The sequence below is a fragment of the Octopus sinensis genome, linkage group LG18 (genome assembly GCF_006345805.1).
Source record: "Octopus sinensis linkage group LG18, ASM634580v1, whole genome shotgun sequence".
NCBI classification, from domain to species: Eukaryota; Metazoa; Mollusca; class Cephalopoda; order Octopoda; family Octopodidae; genus Octopus; species Octopus sinensis.
The window spans coordinates 46,935,105-46,959,785 of NC_043014.1; the positions used below are offsets into that span (position 1 = coordinate 46,935,105).

Genomic DNA, 24,681 nt, shown 5'->3' on the forward strand with positions numbered 1-24,681 from the left:
GAATTAAATACTGGGAAACAAAGCATGACTTCTAAAATTCTAGGATTCTATACAGTCAGCTTTGTCTCTGGAATACTCATTAGCTTAATAAACTCCTTAAGTTTTATGTGTATGATATATTATCTACAATGCATGTATGCAGAGTAGAGAGAGGAGAATGGTTCAATGACTTCAGATTTTATAAATAGTATGATAATGAGGCTAAAATTTAGTAGTGAATCTCTTCAAAATTATGTATACAAAGCTTATAACATTAGCACCAACAAAATTAATATTGCCAAAATTCCAGTTTATAGCATAAACAAATAGTCATTTAGTATGGAAATAAGCTGATTAATTAGTTGCTTGGATTTACATTTTATAAATATTAATATTTTGGTATTTTTATTTACAATAATTTAATGGCAATTTTTGTTATTTTTCTTTGATATTATGGGAAATGTCTCATCTTTGTAGAATTTTATCAATATTGTTGTTGTTGCTGTTGCTGGTGGTGGCGGTGGTGGTGGTGGTCGTCGTGGTCGTGAGAGTGGTGATTTTGCAGAAATGAGAGATTCATGTCTTATGTTAAGTTTCATTCATGTGGTGAGAGTTCAAATCACACCCACCAGGATTTATTGTTTTCCATCCCACTAATGACCAGTACAAATTCTTGTATTGGATTTATTTGAGTATAAACTTCTACAAATATGTAACCATGGGTTGTTGTCATTAAGGTAGATTCTAATCGTTGTCACACATATCCCACAAGTTTGTTATTGTTAACACTAAACCACTCCCTTTATAGATTATAGTATACAAGACAACTATTAACCCTTTCTTTCACATATTTCCTGCTCTTTTTAAAACCTTAACTCGTTTATACATAACTTTTATGTGTTACAATAATTCATATATCCTGTTTCAGTGCACATGATAAGGTTTTATACAGAGGCGGTAGCTTTACCACAATCCTTACCATGATCAGTTAATGTTCTATTTAAATTATAAACTATTTGCATGTGTGAAAGAACTGGTTGTGTAAGGCAAATGTAAAATGATTCCATGCCATGTCAGTGAAAGTGGATTGTAAATATAGATGATCTGCAATCTAGAAACAAAGAAAATAAAGTTCTGATATGAATGACATGTCCAGCTTCAATTTTGGGAGAGAATCTGAAATTGTTATCATTTGTTTCCTACAGGTCAGAGAAACCAGAAATATGAGTGTAGGAAGAAAATAAAACATGAATGACTTGAAACGTGTTTTATTTTACTTATTTTCTGCCCCTTTTTGAAACAGGGAATGAAGAGCTGATTGAAGTTCATTGTCCTGTATATTTGCATAATAATCTATGTTTGTTAATATATATATTTGTAGGGATGCTCAGTATTAAATAACATATTCATACCTATGAGTGTATATATATATATATATATATATATATATATATATATATATGTATGTACATACACATATATATATATATATATATATATATATATATACACACACACACACACATACATAGACACACATAATGTTTGTTGCATGTGTATCATATTATTCGATATGTGTGGCTTAATAAGTTAACGTGTGCAAATTTTGGTATACAAGTGTGTACTAGTATGTATGTTTATGCGCATACAATTAGTGATGAGATTTCCATATGGCAGTTGTGTATGCATTCTTTGGTATATATTTGTATGCATGGGTGTTAATTGAACGTGATATTACATTTAGTTCAAATATTGTACACACGTATATATTTCTCTGTATGTCAGTACATGTACTGAATGTACAATCAGTTCTGATTGTAGAAGAATAAAAACTATATGTATAGCCTACCCTGCTGACCCCTCTTGTGCTGTTGTATATACTGCTGTGTTCTTTCTTGTGATATTTTGCATATCTTCTTAATTTTCCATTAACAATCTCAGAGCATTTTGTCTTCTTGCCGCATCTAATGCTACTGGCCTCATGCTCTCTGTTCCTCTGCTAACTGCCTCTCTTTCTGGCCAGTTTTCACACTAGCTTGCAACATATCCGCTCGTGTTTGCATCTGAAGCCATGTCATTTCTTGTTGCTTCTTGCTTTGCATTGTTTGGCAACTTTACACTCGCCTTTATATCATGATCTCATTGTCTTGGCTGGAACCTGCTTACATGCTGTTTTTGCAGTGCACATATGTTTATAATAAATCGCAGCATATTTAGCTTCTTCACATCCTTCATGTGAACAGTGTATGAATTTATAGATGTAATCATGTATGGGTATATTATATGTTGTAAGTCTATATACATCATACATACAGTCAGAATTAGATGAAAATTAACACTGTACACACACACACACACACACACACACACTGGAAATACCTCAAAAATATAAACCTCATCTAAAATCTAGAATATATTCAACAATTTTGAACACAGAGGTTCATACATCTAGAAAAACAGAAAGGTTTTCCTCACAGGAAAAATATTAACCAATATGGCCTTTGATATCCCCCCACCCCACCCCCTAACTGAAAACATTTTGTCTAATAAACATTCTACTTCCTGTTCAAAACTTTAACTAGAAAAATTATCTTGTTAGGCAATATTAATATTATGCTGTTTCAGTTAGAAAACTATGATAACATTTTGCATGATTTGTCCAAAATGTTGGATTTTTCTGTCTATGATAAAAACTCGTTTTTATGGACAGTGATGTATTGTCTGCTATCATTGTTAGCTTGATATCAATATCAACAAATAAATTTTTAGGAATGTTTCTTTTATTATAGCATGATAATGTTCCTTTGTCCCACAACAGTGAAACTTATAAATGGTCATGCTACAATTTCTATATTTATTTAGAAACAGTTTTCAAAAAATATTAAAACTTGTTAGTCATATCAGCCAGCTCTGTGCTTTAACACTGATATTTTGTTGTAAAGTGTTTGCTATAATTTCTGAAAATGCAGCTCCATTTTGTAGCTTGTTTAATTTGTGTGATGGCAAGTGAGATTAACTTCAAGGATTTCTGGATTTAACCTCTGAACTCTAACTTTGATCTCCACCTTGGAACTTTAAATTGGATTGCTGCCTGGATTACATTGGATGTCTTTTTACTGCTTTTTAACTTACAGGACAATCTACCGACTATTTTCAATTTAGAGAATACATCAATATGCTGACATATTGATGCTTGGTATCTGTAGGCTTGAAGAAACCTAAGCATTAGCTTCATTATCTACTCAACATAATTTTATTTTCAAGTTTGGCTATTTTCCTAATTCAAGTGAATTGGGTCAGAAGTAACAAACTTAGATTTACAAAAGTAAATGACACTTAGAAAAAGTGATTACAAGTAGGTTAAAACAGTTCCTTTTTTATTTACAGCATCATTAATGCATGAAATATATATTAAACATCTCTTTCTCTCTCTCTCTCGCTCTCTCGCTCTCTCTCTCTCTCTCTCTCCTCTCTCTCTCTCTCTCTCTCTCTCTCTCTCTCTCTCTCTCAGCAATTCCATTAATCATGTAACAATTAATGAATCTCAATTAAACTTACAGCCTTGCCTTTTTAAAATGATATCCTGATAACATTATAACTGTGAACTATTTCATTTTCAAATATTAAATATATTTAATTGTGAAACGTTTTTAATTTTTGTTAGGTAAAACATAAAATGGTTTGTCACTTTGATAATGGTCATTTTTCTTATAATAGACACTCCTAGACATTCAAAATTGCATTGATACAACTTCTGGTATAGTTAATCCTCCTCAGGATTGACAATGACTTTCTGTTTGTGTTGACTTCATCTTGTCAATAATACAATATGTATCAATACTATTTCTTGTTCACTGATAATTTTTTCATAGTTCTTTCAGAATCTTTGGTTCAATCTCTTTCAATTACAACTTTTACTCAATAGAACAAAATTTCAGTGATGTGCAGATATGGTTGCACAGTTAAGAAGTTTGCTTCCCAACCACATGGTTTTGGGTTCTGTCCCACTGTGTTGCACCTTGGGCAAGTGTCTTCTACAATAACTCCAGGCCAATCAAAACCATGTGAGTGAACTTGGTAAATAGAAACTAAAAGAAACCCAACATATATATAGGCGCAGGAGTGGCTGTGTGGTAAGTAGCTTGCTAACCAACCACATGGTTCCGGGTTCAGTCCCACTGCATGGCATCTTGGGCAAGTGTCTTCTGCTATAGCCCCGGGCCGACCAATGCCTTGTGAGTGGATTTGGTAGACGGAAACTGAAAGAAGCCTGTCGTATATATGTATATATATATAAGTGTGTGTATATGTTTGTGTGTCTGTGTTTGTCCCCCTAGCATTGCTTGACAACCGATGCTGGTGTGTTTACGTCCCCGTCACTTAGCGGTTTGGCAAAAGAGACCGATAGGATAAGTACTGGGCTTAAAAAGAATAAGTCCCGGGGTCGATTTGCTCGACTAAAGACAGTGCTCCAGCATGACCGCAGTCAAATGACTGAAACAAGTGAAAGAGTATAAGAGAGTAAAGAGTATATATATATATATATATATATGTTTATACATATGTGTGAGGGCATGTATGTTTGTGTCTCCTTGTTTTGAAATAATTTGATTGTTGTAAACAAATGTCATTCATTTCGAATACTCTGCAAAAATCTGTCTGGCCATGGGAAAATATTATCTTGCTTGGAAACAAATAAGGACTGGTAAAAGGAATGGTATCCTGTTGTAGTCAATCTGCCTCACTAAACTTTGTCTAATCCACTCAAGCATTTGGAAAAATGGAGATTAAAATGATGATCATCATCATTTATAATATTGTAGAGCCTTTCTAAACTACAAGCTATTTTCTTTGGTTAGTAAATTGTCTTCAATCCTTGTCACACTCAATATATCAATCTTTTCATCTTTCATAGCTGTCTGCTTCTATACCAGCCACCAACTCCAGTCTATATTCTCCATCTGACTTGACTTAGTTAACTTTATTCTCTTACGTTTATTTTTACAGATACTTGTTTAACTTACTCTCTTTACTTGTTTCAGTCATTTGACTGCGGCCATGCTGGAGCACTGCCTTTTAGTCGAGCAACTCGACCCCGGGACTTATTCTTTTGTAAGCCCAGTACTTATTCTATCGGTCTCTTTTGCCGAACCGCTAAGTAACGGGGACATAAACACACCAGCATCGGTTGTCAAGCGATGCTAGGGGGGGCCAAACACAGACACACAAACACACACACGCATATATATATATACATATATACGACGGGCTTCTTTCAGTTTCCACCTACCAAATCCACTCACAAGGCTTTGGTCGGCCCGAGGCTATAGTAGAAGACACTTGCCCAAAGTGCCATGCAGTGGGACTGAACCCGGAACCATGTGGTTGGTAAGCAAGCTACTTACCACACAGCCACTCCTGCACCTATAACTTCTTCATAATTTTAGAAACTTTTATTTCACAGGTTACATGCTGTGTCCTCGTTGACTGATTGATTTGTCTCGTCATTCTTTTATATTAATAAGATATAGGGAAAGGTGTTTTTTAGGTTTCTCAAAACAAAACAAGATATACCTCTATATATATATATATACAACAATTGATCAGTACTGAGATAAATTCAACTAAATCAATGAATATGAATTGTGTTCCATTATAATACTTCACCACAACTGTTGCACATAATCTAATTGAATTCAAAATAGTGGCTTTCTCATCTCAGATATCTCAATCAGCTTTGCTGCATCATTACACAACATGATGTTATATAAGACGATAGTTGTGTGACCAGTAGTTAGTTAACTGCATGTGATAGCTGCTCCTTAGTTCTTTAGAACAGTTATGACTATGTTAGAGCATTAATCAATGTATGGGTATAGTAGTTGCTTATGTGTGTAAGGTATATAGAAATAAAATTCACCTGCAAATAGTTTCCAAATTATGTAGTAACCTTAGCAACCATATTGAATAGACACATGAAATAAGCTACATCACACTCACAGATCAAAGCAAGTTCTGTCCTATTTATCCATAAAAATCTGCAGAAGATGCCTAAGCAATAATACAAAATGATTTTCTTTCTTTCATCATGTTTAGCATTTTCCTTTCAAATAAGGATTGAATTCCTCTCAAATGAAAAATATTTCTAAGCAACTACAATATCTGTGAATAATCTTCTAAAAAACCGTTCGTATAATTGCTATAAAAACAGATTTATTGGAAACCATTGAAATATTCCTGGCAAGTGACCCATATTTAAATGATTTGAAATGTTGCACTGAAGACATGAGACTTAATACAGTCAACACATTACCAGCCTACAATATTCACTTCAATCTCCATTACTAAGATTTTGGTTCACTACAATCATACACCAATCATATTGCAAATTCTGATATTTGCCTGAATCACTGATGCAGATGTGTTTTCAACAACACATTTATGACTCCTTGAAATAATAATAGGATCATATGGCAGGTGTGTGACTGAAGTTTTTTGAAAGGTTTTATAACTATATGTCTCATAAATTGACCACTGAAGGAATGGAGCAGTGATGGACAAGAAATAAAAATGAAGAAAATTGAAAAAGGAAATATAAAAATAATACTCTGGCTGTGTGGTGTGAATTGTTCGTTAAGAACATATGGTAACTGTAAAGTATGATGGGGAGAGAAGAAAAAGCTTATTAATAACCTTGGTATAGTTGGATCAGAGATCAAAAGGAAACTACTAGCAACCTCTCAGGAAAATATATTTCCTTCATTTTGTAGCATAACATATTCCTAGTAAATGTAATGGAGTTATTTACACCTCTATTTTTTTATCACATACCAATATTCAATCATGATAAATGGGAAGAGAAATCTTTCAATTTTTCACCACATTGGTCAAATCAATGTCTCCTTATTGTGATCAACTCACCATTTAAGTTCAATCTCACCTTACTGCTGACATTTTTGTAAATTTTTAATTTACTACTGAACTGTTATAGTATATTTTTGGAACTTAACATTTGTTTCAACTTAGTACTTCAAACTCCAAACATTACAAAATACAAAGTTTATTTCTATACTTTTCACAAGCTTAATTCTATGTAATTTATGTACACATTCTACCTATGTGATGTAATATATTATATCTATGTTTGTATTTTTCTTATTCTTGCTAAGTCAGGAGGAAGGAGCAGTGTCCATGGCCATCTTAGACCCTCCAAAACAGCAAACGTCATGGCATTAATGTTCCATTTAAATTGTTGTGGGGTCAACACCTACAGGAAAGACAGGGTCAGGGAAAAGATTTTAAAAGACTAATGCTCTTGGGTGGAAGGACTAGGCATACTGGTTAGTGGGGGTGGGGCAGTTGGATGTACCTGGAGTGAAGACATATAGAGAGTAAGTGGGTCAGCGATGGCTAATTGGAAGAGATATGAGACCAGTCAACTCCAATGATCAGAGGCCATTAAAGTAATCATAGAAAAGACAGAGGAGACAGCTTACCTGTGAACCTGAGGTTGGAGCATGTCTGTTTACAACTTAAGGTCAATCAGTCAAGTGACCCTTCTCGGTTGTACTCCAGAATATTTGTTTATTTAGCAGTAGCATTGTCCCAGATGTGGGAGCTGAGCTCCATCGTGGGCCTTGTTTGAGCCTTATAGAGTGTCAACTGACATATTTTCTGATCCTAAAGAAAAGGGCTTTTCTTTGGGATTCAATCCTAACTATATTACAGATGTGGTTTTACTATGAGAAATCCTCAATGATAGTAAGGTCCAGCATCTAGAGTGCCCCTTCTCTTGTATTTATATTTATGTAATATGTAATGTATGTATGTAGTGCATCTATGTAATGCAGGTATGTAATGTATATACATACATACATATATATATATATATATATATTATATATATATATATAGAGAGAGAGAGAGAGAGAGGAGAGAGAGAGAGAGAGAGGAGAGATTCTGTTTCCTTAGTGACCTTAGTAGCAGAAGAGAACATTCTGAAAGTATAGAAGCCAGGCTGAGAACAGACGGGAGAAAGTTCAGAGACTAATTACTTCTGTATGTTAAAAAAGGCCTGTCTCTCAGAGCAAAAGATAGCTTGTATGGTGCTTGTATATGAACAATAATGCTACATGGCAGTGAGAGATGGACCCTGAATGTAGAGAATTTATTAAGACTAGAACGTAGTGAAGTGAACATGCTTTGCTCAGTGTGCAATATCAGTGTGGTCATGAATGATGAAATATAACTATATTGACAGAAAAACTGAGCATAAGCAGAATCAAATGTGTACAAGACAGAATACGGCATTGGTATGGGCATGTGATGAAAATTAATGAGAGCAAGTGCTTATCGTTTAGTGTGGATGGAACCTAGGAAGATGTTGGATACCTAGGAAGATGCTGACAAAAAAAACAGTGAAGGCTGATCTCAGGATGTTGAGCCTCACAGAAGAGATAACAAAAGACTTGGATATTTGGTGATATGTGATGCCCAAGAAGACCTGCCATCACAGTGAAACAGGTTCTAAAAGTATTATGTATATACACACCACTGTACCCTCATTCAGTTTGTCCCCACCACTTTATCTCCCAATCATTCATTTAAGTATTACATTATTCTTCTGCTGTAATTAAATGAGAGCAGATCTACATATTTCATCATCTTTCTGTGCTATTAGTTATCTCTTCCTCTCCTCTGTATCACTGCCTTTTGATATCCATCCCTCAACCGTTTCCCTGCCCCACTTCATATTTTCTATTGTTTACCCTTTCTGTGCAACCAGCTATCTCTCCTCCTACCCTGAACTGCTTCATATTGATACCCATACCTTATTCTTAACATTGTCTCATATCTACAATCAACTACCCTCCACCCTTGTTCACCACCCATATCTCTGACCTCTTCCACTTCTATCATTATATGTCTCTCATTCTCCCACTCTTGCCCTCTTTACTCACCCATCCCTGCCTGCCATAGCCCTATCTCTCATCTTTCCTCCTTTACCTACTGTTTTATTATTATTCTGCTACTCTTCATCCTTTCTCTAATGCCAGTCATCACCTCCTCACCCTTGAGTCACTTCTATTGATATCCATTCCTCATTCTTATCATCTTCCTTCAACTCATATTTACCATCGCCCCGACTGCCTCCGTGCCAGTGGCACGTAAAAAGCACCATCCCATCGTGGCCGTTGCCAGCCTCTGTGCCGGTGGCATGTAAAAAGCACCATCCGATCATGGCCGTTTGCCAGCCTAGTCTGGCACCTGTGCCAGTGGCACGTAAAAAGCACCCACTACACTCATGGAGTGGTTGGCATTAGGAAGGGCATCCAGCCATAGAAATATTGCCAGATCAGACTGGGCCTGGTGCAGCCTTCTGGCTTCCCAGATCCCAGTTGAACCGTCCAACCCATGCCAGCATGGAAAGTGGACGCTAAACGATGATGATGATGATGATGATATTCCTCCACCCCCTTCCTTCACCGTTCACTGCATTTACCCCTACATTCTTCTCTAACCATCCTTTACTTACCTCACAGACTCTTTCAACCTTTACTCACCTGCTCTCCCTTCCTGATCTTCTGTCCCACATTCTCTTCTATTCACCTTCTTATCCCTTGAGGGCACATTCTGACACCTCACCGTTACCATCTTTATCTCCTTCAGTTACTTCACCCACACTTATACAATGTAAGGCAACCACATAACTCCTCTACATCCAACAAAACTGTTCTTGATCTTTCTTTCATTCTCTAACAATGCTGCCTCCCATTCTGCTGTACCCCAACTCAGTTGAGGGGCTTTTTTGTGAGGATCTCACTTATAGTGGTGCCATGAAAAATACCCCCAGTACAGTTTGTAAAGTGGTTGGCATTAGGAAGGGCATCCAGCCATAAAAACCATGCCAAAGGAGACATTGGAACACAACACATCTTCTGACTTGTCAGTTCATGTTGAACCAGCCAACCCATGCCAGCATAGCAGATGGATGTTAGAGGATGATGATGATGATAATACACACACACAGTTCTTAAAGAGGACATTTTTTAACTGGTATTTTACTGATGGTTACAAACATTGTATAATAATTTCTTTTGATGCCCCCACAGAATGCTTCTTAATTCATTCATGGTTGCTGTCATAGGTCTAGGGCCATCACCTTTACTATATAATAGTATACCCCTATATTTATAGATGAAAAGCATCTCATCATAATACATCAGAGAATCATTCACAAAATTAATTAGTCATGTATCATGGACACAACATTTCCTGATTCCATGGACTAGATGTATCAAGTCCCTTTCTTTTTTATTAGAATTGTTTCAATTTTCTGTATATTTATTTTTCTTTAAAAGCTGTTTGTGACAACTGTGACACATGGTGCTGAAGAAGATGCAACCACCTGTGCAAGATTGGCAAAGTGAATGCAAAATTGTTTGTAATGGTGGAGGTTGAGAGACAATATGTATATTTCTTATCGACTCCCACACACACATATCTGCAGTCAAGTCTACATCTGCTGCATATTTGGAACTCTCTCATCTCCCCATCACACATTTCTCTATCATTTGTGCTGCCTGATACAGTAACTACCAGTATTCAATCTCACTACCAATACCCTATCGTGAGGCCTGGGTATAAGGGAGTGCATTGGACCTGCCTCTACCACTACTCTCAACTATTACCCTTTTGCTGCTGTAATTCATTAATCATAACATTTATTCACCATGTTGACCACATTGTCTTGAGTACATATATTAGTGTAATAAAGATTCTTTAATCTTACATTGTACAAGGTGACCTTCTTGTGCTGGTGTCATATTTAAGTGCACCCTACACACTTTGTGAGGTTGCTGGCAAATGTGGAGAAAAGCATAGGGTTAAGACCTTTTAGCATTGTCATGTGAAAAACATGAAAACTTCATTAGTGTTGGTGCCGTGATAAAACGCACCTAACACATTCAACAAAAAGGTACAAATTAACAGGGTAAGTATAGGGTTGAGAGGATCCTTTAGTTTTGTCTTATTAAGGACATAACAAACTCTAGAGCTGGTTCTATGATAAAATGCACCCAGAGTGTTTTGTAAAAGTGGTTAATGATAGGAAAGGTTGCAACTGCAGAAACCAAGCCTAAAGTACAAGTGTGACATGATCCTGTAATCTATCTAGGAGAGTAGTAACTCTTGATAAAAACTGACTTGGACTTTGACAACCTGTCAAACCTATACCAGTATAGAAACAGAATACAAAATGATGGTAATGATATGTATGAGATTCCATAATAGTTGGTATTTAATCTTCCAAACACTTCTAAATATCCTTCACTATAGTGACACAACCTGGGCTTCATCAACCCTAGCTGAGTCACCTGGTGAGGGTGTTTGACATTGAAAGATCTGAAACACTTATGACACCAGAAAACATTATTGATGATGTTCTTTAGGTGCATCACAAAATAATGTATAGTAAAACTATACCATCACATTAATTTAGTTATCTATTTTTTTTTTATCTTTCCAGTATTAAACATCTGAACTAATGGTCACTTTTACTATTTTTATTAACTTAAAACCTTAATGTATTGATGAGTGACTCTTTCACAAGTTGTATCTTTATGCAGCTCAGCTGTAACTCACTTACTTTCTTCACTCACACTTGTCTTCCAGAGTTTTACTATTCCATCTTTGATTCACCATGTCACTTAAATAGAATGTGAATTCACAAGTCAATCATAAACTGGTCATATTACAACTTGATGTGTGAATGTTGTGTCTATTAGTTTCTTTATGTCTTCCTAACCAGGCAATTTTTGTTGCAGTGTTGCAGTGAGTATAAGAAATATTTTAGATTTCTTTTTGTTCATATTCTTTCGATCTTTTCACTGTTGTTTCTTTATTGTCATGAGGTTATATATTTCAAATTTTATTCTCTGATTTTTTGACTTTTCATTAATACTTCTGGTTAGCTTCATCAATCTCAGTTGAAATTCTAAATTTTGTTGTCCATTTAAAGAAATTTATGTGTAGTTTATTTATGTATCTGCATATATGTGCCTATATACATACATACATACATTCATATTGGGTCATCCCATAAATAATGTGGTTTTTTATACTTTTTTTTATTTTTCAAAATTAAGATAAACAAAGTTCTTTTTTAATCTAAAATATACTCTCTTTCATTTTCTACAATGCCCTTCCATCTATCTGGTAGACTTGCAAGGTTCCTCTGCCAAAATTCACTTGTCTGTGACAAAAATTACTCCTCCAGTACTGTTCTGATCTCGTCTACAACATTCACATTTTTCCCACCCAAATGATTTTGAAGACTGCAGAATAAATGATGATCAGATGGTGAATATGGTGGGTGGGGTATCGTTTTCCATTCTAACTGCTCCAGCCTTTGGAATGTCATCCTTGCAGTATGTGGCTGAGCATTATTCTGATGGAAGAACACCTTTCGTCTTGAAACCAAAGATGATCGCTTTTCTTCTAGTGCTGACTTAAGCTGCTCAAGCTGCTCACAGTAGATCTCCTTTGTTATCATTTGGTCTGGGTTTAAAAGTTCAAAGTGGACTAAACCTTTCATATCCCACACAACAGATAACAACACCTTACATGGGTGAAGACCTTCTTTAGCCTGAGGTACTGGTGTTTCTCCTTTCTCTACCCACTGTCTTCGGTGCTTGACATTTTTATAGAGAACCCATTTCTCATCGCCAGTCACTATTCAGTCCAAAAAAGGTTCATTCATGAGATGTGACAGCAAAGAAGAGCACACATTCACTCTCTGCATATAATTAGACTTAGAAAGTTTGTGAGGAACCCATTGACCCAATTTGCTGACTTTTCCAATGGCACACAGGTGTCAATGAATGATTGAATGACCAAATCCAAGCTTCTCTTCTAGTTCCTCAACAGTTACGATGGGATTTTGTTCCACCAGGGTTTGCAGGACGTCTTCATTGAGCTCTACAGATCTTCAAGAATGAAGCTTGTCTTCTAAGCTGTAGCTTCCAGCTTGGAGTTTCTGACTTATGTTTATTGTCTGATCCCCATATATTGCATTAATATTCCTTGCACTTCCCCTTGCGTTGTTGCCTTTATTGAACTCATGAACCAAAATATGCCGAATATGCTCCTTTATCACTTCCATTATAACTTTGAAAAAAATAACTGTTAAAATCGAACTGCACTCTTCAAAACTTGTACTAAGAATAAGGACAAGGTAAAATTACTACCTGCTTTTATAGTAAGTTGATGCAGGTAGTCAAGTAGTTTATCCCATCACCCTCCAACTTTTAGCTTGTTCAATTGAAAAAAATGCATTATTTATGGGATGACCCAATACATACATACATGTGTAGATAGATAGGCAGATGTGTCTATATATATGGTAATTAAGAGCTCAATTGATATACATCATGTTATAACAAAACAATTTAACTTAAAACTGAAAAATTACTTAATACTTTTTTGTAGAGTACATGTTTATTAAACTTATACAAGAGATGTGACAATGACTTTGAGGTTTTAGTCTGATAATAAGCATGTGTGTGTGTGTGTGTATGCACATGCATGTGTGCGTGTGTTTGTGTGTGTGTGTAGTTAGAAGAGATGGCTATGACTGTGTAGGCTTGTTTCCTAGGTTACTAAGACTGATGTAGTTGATATTTTCTGCTTGAGCTTCTGTTTAAAAAAATCAGATCACGTATTCCATAAGAGTTCAGTTTTAGGAAAGAAGTATTTTGTGCAAAGTTGGAAGGTGAGATACATTCTTAGAAATATAATGGAAGCAACATCAATTTGGAGTGCACTGATCAGATAAAAGTCACCCAGTGCATGGACATTCAATATAACAATATAACTTTATTTTAAATGATGGAAACTCTATAAAACAGAACAAAGATATACAGTTGCAGTCACAGGCTTTGTTCTAAACATCAGGTTCATTTTCTCACAACATACAAACTTCTTTAAATTCCAGAATTTTATTGTACAATTTTTGCCTACAGCAACCACTGCCAGTTCCCTCGGATTCTGCTTTTTCAATTACATTTTTTTTTACAGAATCATTTACCATTGAACCTGCAAATGAGTTTGGGTTAGTTTGGAGAAGTGAGCTAAATATTAAAAACAACTGGAGGAAAATAGCTGTTTGAAAAACTTGATAAATTTTTTGTTTAATTTGTCCATGAATGTTGTTCTAAATACAATTGGGAATGTTAGAATTTTGGAAGATGGCTTACCATTATATCTAGCAAATGAATTTACAACAGCTGCGAGATATTTTGAATCTTTAATCAAACTTTATAGCTCCCTTCTGTGAATGAGCAGATGAAAGAGGTTGCTGGTTGTGTGTATCCCTGTTCTTCACATACACACACAAAAAATACCACATAAAAATATATTCATGGTTAGTTATATGGATTTTTATTTGATGTGCATACACATTAGCAATATAAAAATCTGCTCATAACATTATAATGTTAAATAGGGAAATCAAATGAAGGTAGTGATTTAATCTACTGCAGATTTTTTTATGAAATATTTAAACTGTTCTACAAAAGTAGATGCTGCTGATATTTTCTTGTTTCTATATTGTTCTATGAAATCATTGAAGTAATGTACAGTTCTTTGACCATAATTTGTGTGAAGAAAAATTGTTAATTATTGTTGCCAATAACAAAATTTATGAGCTTTTTTTCTCCTTTCTTTCTTTTCCTTTTGCTAAACTATATTGTATAATTTTCTGTGCTGTGTGAGTTTCTTTCCTGGAAACTCCCCATGTGATGTGCTATTGGCTCAAATGCTTTTCTCATTTCCTCGTAGATTTAATAAGTGGAATATAAAGTTGTACCACTTTCCATTAATTACACATTTTTCTTTCCTTCTTAACTAATTACAATGCTAGAGTAGACATATCGATGCTATTGTACTAGGTGAGTTTGAGTTCTCTGTCTCAATGAAACAGTTATTGTTATTTCTTTTGAAAGTTTACAAATTTTCTTTTTGCAATTTTGTAAATTAAAATAATCTCATGTGTCTTGTTCAAAAATGGTTAACAGTTATGTGATCTGTATTGATTTCTTTATTTGTTACTCCTTAAACAAGCAGCGGACCTAGATGTATTGCAGCGCAATGTCAACCATGCAAGCTCAATTCGAGAGGGCCAGTATGGTGATGTATCATTGTCTACAACAAAGGGCAAAAATGGGAAACAGGCAAACAGCAAATGTTTCAAACAGTCCAAAACTGGCAAACTGTATTATTCTCTACCAGATGTCGTGGCTATTACAAAGAAACATCAATCAGATATTGGAACCTCCCCGTCTATGCCCAACATAAGAAACCTTGGAAAAGATAGATCCAGTTCTCTCCGAAGAAAGAGTTCCCAAGCCAGTACACAGTCACATGAAAAAAGATTAACAGGCTCATCAAAAAGTCTCGCAACTTTCTCGATCAAGCGTCAAGTTGATGGGACTCTACAGCTGGAAAATGTCAGTAACAAGATTTCAGAACAATGTAAGGGTGAAAAGTCATTTTATTCAGTCCCAAATGTTGAAAAACTCGCAAGCGAGGTACAACAAGTGGGTGGGAAAGTAACGACTTCACTCGTTGACATTAGAAACAGTAAATTCTCGCTGTTGACTGATTTTCCCCGGTTTGATTCCAATCTAAATACAGATAAAACTGATCAAACACAAAGCAGTAAATGTGTGACCTTTTCTAAGTTTTCGACTGAGCAGGACATCAAAAGTTCGTGGGCATCTCTTTCATCGGGGACAAAAGTACTCCCTAAAGCAACCTCTGTGGAACTGAAGCATGGTGTGCTGCCCAACTCACAAGTCTACGTTCAGTGTACAAAAGATAAAAAATCCGTGCCAGAGAAGTGTGAAAAACTCTCCAATTCACTTCTTGACCAGATTACCGATTACTGGAAACCACCTGCTATATTCAAACAGTTGTTCAACCCACCTATCTTTATAGAAAGTTCCACAGATCCTATACCCTTACAAGAAAACTGCAGGATTCCAAACCTACCTGAGATTGTTGAAAGTCTAAAGAAACCTCAACGCAAAAAATCTAAGAAATTAGGAAGCTCCTATGCCATTGTAGACCAAGCATTGAAGGACATGAAGTACAGGAATTTGTTGAACACTTATACTGATGAAGATCTTGCAGTCCTTCCTTCCCTTTCGAATCAGTCCGTACAAGGAGAAAGAACCTTACTTTCGTCTGTTGATGATGTTAATCTCAGCAACATGGAAAATATTTATGAAGAAACAACTATAACAAACACATATGGCACGCCCGTTGACCTTCTAGCAACCCAGCAAGAAAAATTCACATTTCAACAGCCCTTTGGAAAGCCATCACAGCTGATAGTCGTTGAATGTCCCAAAAATGATTCTGTTTCTAATGTTGATTCCGGTCTCATTGTAGATCCATCTAGGTTCAACCAAGAAAAATCAAAATCTACCGATTTTCATATCAAATTTGATAGAGCTGAGAAAACACCCTCAGTATTTCGATCCCTTCCAACATCTTCTTTAAACAATAATTACAATGTACATGTAGACAACAGCCCAGATCCAGACCAACAACGGCGAATTTCTTTACCCCACTGCAACATCCGAGATGTGTCTGGGACAAATGTGGATACTGACAGCAAAATTTTGCAGCAGCAACAATTATTACAGCAACATCTCCAAAGATATTTGGAGCCATCAAGCTCAGGCAGTATTGTTGAAGTAGCAAGTGATGAAGATCTCAAATCTAATGACAAATCACCTAATTTCCCTTATATTGATGTTGAAGCTACTGTTAGACAATCTTATGAAAATCAGAATCAACCCCATCAACAGCCAAGGTTTTCGACAAGGTCTACATATTATGAGAGCTATGAAGAAGTGAAATACCTCACGTCACGGAAACTATCGTGCTTACCCCCCGTTTCAGAAGTTGAAAGTGATGAAATATCTACAGTGTCCGAAATAAGCAATTCTTCTACACAACAAACTACATCTGCCATCGATATGGTAAAACCCACTTTGAAAATCTTTACCTCTGCTGAACCTCTGCCTACTACAAAAACGTCCAGAGAAGGATTGACAAAAAACATGTCCAGAAAGAAAATACATCAATCAACCAGAAGTATGTCAACTTTTTTGGCCGAAACAGCACCCAATAAATGCCCTCCAGCCTATTATGTCCGTAGTACTGGCAATCTGCAAAACAAGGCCACCTTTGCAGACGTTGTACTTGCTAGTACGAAAATGCTTCGTCATCAGAAACCAGGATTATCGTCAAGCTGTATTGATATGGGGATGGTTGTTAGTAATCGAATATATGATCAGCAGAGAGAGTTTGGTGCACCTAAAACAGCCATTTCTTTATCAGATATGAAATATATTGGAAGCAGGACAAGTCAATCAAGCCCAAGTAATAGATCAAATTCAATGGCTGATGTGGGTTCGGTGTGCAACAAGTTATCAAAAAGCGAAGGCAGAAGATATTCATATTCGATGTCAGATGTAAAGAATCTGAAGAATTCAATGTCTGGAGGCAACAAGGGGTCAACCAAGTCGCTAAGTAGGATTGGCTCTGCCATCATGAAAGGTAAGCCTTTTTTTGTATAATTTTAATCTTTTATTGAAAAAGTTGAAAGTTAATGATTCATTGTTAAAAATACAAACCCTTTTAGACCTCTCTATCTTTGATCTTTCTACTGTTATCTTAATGTTAAAAGCACTTGACTACTTCACTGAATTAAGATTATAATAAAACTTTACTCCGTTTCCAATGTTCAATAAATTCTATTGATTATACACAGAACACTTGCTTTATTGTAAGTATTACAGCAATAGGAGGTGATATGTTGTATGTTGGCAAAATATTATTGGAATATTATTACTTTTTAATTATTTACATGTGCTTAAAATTACCTCCATTCTCTTATTTAGTCTTCTCCCTCTCTTCTCTTTCTCTCTCTCTCTCTTTTACTCTGTTTATCTCTCTCTCTCTTTCACTCTTTCTCTCCCTCTTGTCCATCTTTAAGAAGGTAAAAGGAGTTTATAATTTCTACATAGTTTTTTTTTTGCTTTTTCAGTTGGATTTGCATGTCAGCCTGAGAGATCTTTAAAAATATGTATACCTATCTATCTATATCTATAATAAAAATACTCAGCTATGCATAAGTTACAAAGAACAAACAGTGGTTATGAGGGGTTGAGATAAATGATAAGGATGGTGATGATGATGATGACGATAGTAATAATAATAATAATAATAATAATAATAATAGTTTCTTGACACTAGGTCATAAATTTGTGGGTTGGGGCTAGTTGATTAAATTGACCTTGGTACTTGATTTGTACTTTATCAACCCTGGAAGTATGAAAGGCAAAGTTAGCCTTGGTGGGATTTGAACTCAATAATGTAAAGAGCCATAACAAATATCCCAAGGTATTTTGCCTGACACACTAAAAATTCTGCCAATCCTCCACCCTTAATAATATCTGCTCAGGCCACAGAAATATTTTGATGAACATACCTGGACACTAATTTTGTTTGATTTTTTTTTAAATATTGTTAGTGCAACTTGCAAATTGCGCTTTAGAACTATATTTATGTATGTATTTAATTCCATGTTAGACTCTTATTTCTCAATGCCATCATATATCAAAGTCTTCTACAGCTTCTAGATGAGAAACTGTTATGTTGCTATTTAAACTTTTTGTTTCAATCATCCGCATAGTTTTCCTAATATTCCTAGCTTGATGTTAGACAATAGCATAGATACAAAGCTACATAATAAAACCTAATCATTCCTCATGCTTTCACTTTGTATTTTATGCAATGAAGGCATTGCTTCTCTTTGGAACTTGCTTCCTCTTTTAGAACTTACTTCCTCTTATCTTTTTGTGCTACTTATATTTAACTAGAATTTTTGCCTCATAAAACCTAAAAGCATTTTTAGGTTATAGATCTGACTCTATCTTTTCTTTCATTGATAAATTATGTTGTTTTCTTTTAAAATCTCACTGTACATTTTTAAAGTAATACTCCCAAACAACAATAAAAATAATTATTATAATTACATCAATCAATTCCATCTTTTGAATAGGAACGGGATTTTCAGTTCAGTCTTTATAAGTGTCGGTTAAAAGATTACTATTGTTCGCCATTCAATTTTTGCAATTTTTTCTGAGACATCTTATTTAATTGATTTTCAATTAATATTTTTTAAGTAAACTAAAATATAATTTTGCTTGACTCAAAATATCTAACCATTACAAGCTATTTATGCAGTTATAGGAATAGATTATACTTTAGCTTTTTCAAAATATCCCATTCTTAATTGTTACATTGTTAGGAATATATCATATTCCTACTACTGTAGAAAGTCCAATTTCATTTTAGTAATCTAGTTTATCAACCTACAAGATTTTACTGACTGGTATTTACTTGAGATAATAGACAAACCTTTTTCATATAATATAATCTATCTTTAGTGTTTGGCCAATACAAGGTAATCAGTGCTTGATGGTCTTCAATTATTCTCAAACAGTACACTTGAGAGTAAACACCTTGTCTCACCAAACTCTTCACTATTTCTCTCTCTCTCTCTCTCTATATATATATATATATATATATATATATATAGGTGCACTTGGACATCAACCATATCAATGTCACTAATCTGGGAGGGCCTACAAAAATCATAGGTGTTTCTCCTCTATCTGTACTGATTAGTATTATTAATTTTTAAAAAATGAAAGAATGTCCACAAAATATATTCTTTTCAGCTACAGGCCATCTACATACCATTTTGACTTATTTTGCTTAGTGTTATATTATAGTAAATTGGTCTCATTTATTCAACTTTTTTTTTTAAGTTAAGGAAATAATTTAGTCTGTTCTTTATTTTCATATTTTTATGTAACCTCTTGCTTCCTCTATTCTCTAAGGAGTTTTTTTTTTTCTTTCATTCAACCTTGTTCAGTAGTTTTTCTTTGCAAATTAACACATTCTTTATCATATTAACTAAGAAAGTCAGAATTTGTAGGAGTGAAAACTTTTACTAGCAAAAATAAGCAGATAATTTCAAATTTGTAGCATTATTTCATTTGTTTGCACATTTGTTATACTTTAATCAATAAATTAATGAAATCATCGTTTCATTAAGTCAAAATTTGCAAACACTTTCAACTTGAACATAATATGATATTTCAAAGAAAAGAAAAGCAAGTAAAACAAACCTTAATCATCAACATTGTTGTCTTTGTAGATGATGAAGGAAATAATGAGAATAAGGGTCACTTCATCAAATTTGTATAACAAAATATTCAAAAGTCATTTCTAGTATTTTCATTCGTACTCATGAAACAATATAAGAAATAACGTCAATGTATCATAGAAGGTAATAACAATGCAGATATAATTTTAATTATCAGTATTAACTACTACAAAGATATTGAACTGTTACTTTCAAAATATTTGATTAGTCTTGATATTTCAAGAAGAGACACATGTAAATTGTATGTCCATTCACAAGGATTTCACATGCCAACAGAATGGACATGGACATACAGTTTATATATCTTACTTTTCCTTTAAAGTCTTTATAAAGGAGTTTTAACACAAAATATCAAGATTAATTAGATATTTCTAAAGTAAGATTTCAATATCTTAGCTATTGCCATTATCAATATTTAATATCATATCTACATTGTTATCACCCTCAATAACTCGTTAATTTTCTGCATATTCTGCAATGCTTCAAGCCAACTACAACATTCTTCTAAAAAAAGATATTAGTAATCATTGAACAAGTGTAGAACCTTTTATATTTTCTGTGTAATTGTGTTATGTAGGTTTTAGCTAATTTGTGTAGTGGTGACTATTTAGCGGTAGAGAACTCTTTTTTATATATATATTTAGGTTTCCTTTAGCAAAACAAAAAGATTTAACATAGTTGTGTTGTCCCATGTGTATAGAAAAACAATCTTCTAAATAGATTTCATAGAAATTTCTTTCTATTTCTATACATGGTTTCAACATTTTACATGGTTTGCAATGTTTTCTATTAATATTATGAAAACTAATTTGACTATTTCTATTTTTATGACTGTTTTAAAGTACAGTATGCTGCTAATATCCTGAAGTTGAGTGACTTTGAACGAAGATTGTGAAATGTTTATTATGAACCCTACAAGTTGAAATGAATTGATAAATTCTTTAAAATGATTGGAGATAAGACAGAAATGGAAATAGTCAGAAAGTTTCATAATACCAAAACTGTATTGTTAGTAAAGTTGAGTAGCTTAGAGTAGAAGTCATGTCTATAATAGATGGTTGCTAGTAGAAATTAGTTACTGAGACCTTTTGTAACAATCATACTATTGTGAAATATTTCAGTATAATTTGTTTTTGTCTTTACATCCAATACTGGAAGCCAATTACGATGGTGGCATATTCATATAGACATATGACACAAGGGTGAGTTGAAAGCTTTTAATTTCCAAATGGGAAAATATGACACCAATATCAGAACTTCTATTCCAGTTAACACCTTTTATAAAACAGTTTTACCATTCCATGAATTATAACAATGCAACAATGTTTTTGTGTGTTTTTCTTCTTGCAACCAAACATCTGTATTTTCTCTTTCTTTCTCTCTCTCTCTCTCTCTCTCTCTCTCTCTCTCTCTCTCTCTCTCTCTCTCTCTCTCTCTCTCTCTCTCTCTCTCCCTCTCTCTCTCTCTTCATTATCATAGTTAAGTAATAGGCTGTATTAGCACCTGTGCAAGTAAGTCTGATCTTCACATGAAGTATCTAACAATAAATGCTATATAGTTTGACAAAATCATTCAATCAATACCAAACCAAATTATATGTGATGTGAATTTAAAACTCTTCACCTAGGAATGGCAATATTTTTTTCTCACTTGTTAGTTTGTCAGTAATTAGTGAACTCGTTAATACATTTAAATTCTCAACCACAAAGCCTCTATGTAATTATCAATTTAACAGACCGCTTGCATTCTCAGAGCGATGCGATTCCTGATTGTTGGGTAAACATGGCACCGAAGTGCAATAAATGTATTTCAGTTCTACACAGTCATCTGTTGTTGTTGCTGCTGTTGTAATGGTGGCAGTGATGGTGGTTGTTCAGGTTCACTGGTTCAACCAGTAAAACAACTGACTGCTAATTAGCAGCTTGACAGTTTGTTTTCTTCATTATTACATCACATAATCTGAAATACTATTAGAAACTCATACATAACACACACACACACACACACATGCACTCAACACTTATTCATATATGACAATTCACAATATTCTTACATACTGAAATTCATTTTTACACATGTACGCATGCGTGCACACACACACACACATACATGCAAATATGTATATTTATACATGTACAAGAGTGTGCTTGAGTGTATGTGTGTGTGTGTGTGTGTGTGTGTGTATTTATGAATGTATAATATGTATATATATTTATGCATGCATATATATATATGGATGTACATATGTAAGTATGTATCAGTATATATATATGTATATGTTTATAAATATCAGTGTATGTGTATATAGATATATATATTAAGTTAGAAAGAAAGTCCTGTCACATTTCAAGTTGGGTAAGAAATAAATGTTTTTTCTGGTTTTAATTGATATATTTAATCATGATGATATTTCGCGTCATTATTGATAACATAATCCCATCTATTTGGAAAATTATTGATCCCTCAGATGTAAAATTCTTAAGATTTTAAAGCAGATTTTTCACAATTAAAAAACTGTTTTCTCTCTAAATAATGTCGCAATGATCTGGAAAGATGATAGTCAGAGCAAAGTGAGAAGACTAAGGAGGATGAGACAAAACTTCTATATTTTGCTAATTCTCATGCAGTTTGCTTTAGATTTTCCTCAACTATAGTTTTCAGAAGTTCTATACTGATAGAACATGGTCATCTAGATCAAGAGGTCTATGAGAGAAAAATTTGCTGAGTTAAACTGACCAAACTATTTTCGGCATATCCCCAGACACTTAAAGCTTCACTTCCATAGACAGAATGACTATTCTTTGTTGCTTCCATTGCTGAAGAGCCCTTTTTAAAATTCATACAGCATGCAATGTCTGATATGGATCTGATCTAAACTCATTTTTAAAGGGTAAAATCAATATGAATTTAACCACTATAGTATAAAGTAATCTGGTAAGAAAGAAAGAAAAAACATTAGAATGTAAAAATTTATGCTTATTTTATTGTAAGTATTGAGAAAGTACCCTCAGAGTGACCATGTCAAAACAGGACAGAACTTTCTTTCTAATTTATATATGTGTATATGTGTGTGTGCGTGTGTGTGTATGATATTGGTTTCAAATTTTGACACAAGGCCAGCAATTTCAGGAAAGAGGGTAAGTCAATTACATTGACCCCAGTGGTCAACTGGTACTTATTTTATCAATCCTGAAAGAGTGAAAGGCAAAGTCGACTTTATTAGAATTTGAACTCAGAGTGTAAAAGACAGACAAAATGCTGCTAAGCATTTTACCCAGTGTGCTAATGATTCTGCCAGCTCACCACCATATGTGTGTATAATATTTATAATTGTTTTCATGCGGAGTTATCTATAAAAATAATTTAACATTAAACTGAAGGATCACTCAGTGGTTGCTGGAGATAGGGGGCGTGGTATGTTCAATATGCACAAATTCAGAGTTTTCCTCTTAGTTACAAGTAGAAGAGATGGGAGTGTATAGAATGTATGTATGTATGTATTTGTGCATGTATGAGTGTATGTATGTACATATGTATGTACATATGTGTGTACTTAATAACAGGTTAACTCAGCTGTTTGTACTCTGACTACTTCATTATCAGAACATTCTCCTCCATTCCTTCACTGATAATTAAATCAGTTAGGTAAAAGTCAAAATAATTTATCTTTCAGTATTTTTTTCAAAAATTCCTTTTTAATCAGATAGAAATAGTTGCTTTAGTTCAAAACTTGAAACTGTGTCTGTCGTAGATGTAAATAATATTTTGATTATATCGGTACTGCAGAGTCAGAGTTAAAATCCTGATGACTAGATTTTAATTTAAGTTTGAAATCTGTTCTCTTCATTTGGAAAGGCATAAATGTCACAAATATCCATCTTTCTTGCCTTGAAAATGTATATTGCTTTCGTAAAGACAAAGAAAGCAATATTTTGTTTTATAGAGTTTGTTTCTTATTGAAACTGAGATAGCTTAATGGGACAGATGTTTTCATAATGTAATTATAATACTTCTGTTATGAGATACATCTAGACTCCAGTTAATGTAGTGGTGGTGGCAGTGATCATACTAATACAAATTATATTAGCTCTTAAAAAGAAAATGCTATATTACTTTGTATGTAACCATTGATTTTTTATTATTATTATTATAAAAACTAATAGAATTTATTGTTTTATACAAGAAATGTTGACTCTATTCCCAGCTGACTGTTTTGTGTCAGTTTTCTGATATAGGCAAAATATCTCTGGCAACACTGGCGCTATGATTGTGGCTTCCTGTAAGTGCTAACTTAGTTAATGTGACCAGCATTAATTAATTAGCAACACTATGTTAAGGTGAACATTGTTGAACAAAGAAAGAATTTCACTTGCTGTTATATTTCAATGTACTGC

General features: G+C 34.1%; 1 protein-coding gene across 1 annotated transcript in view; it reads left to right on the forward strand.

Annotated features, from left to right (window-relative positions):
- The window catches only part of LOC115221329 (sodium channel protein 1 brain), a 132,406-nt gene that overhangs the window by 51,782 nt on the left and 55,943 nt on the right, over window positions 1-24,681 (forward strand). Inside the window, exons 8-9 of the mRNA XM_036510992.1 lie at window positions 15,100-17,607; window positions 18,047-18,049. Coding sequence (XP_036366885.1) covers window positions 15,100-17,607; window positions 18,047-18,049 — 2,511 coding nt within the window. The remainder of the gene's footprint in view (window positions 1-15,099; window positions 17,608-18,046; window positions 18,050-24,681) is intronic.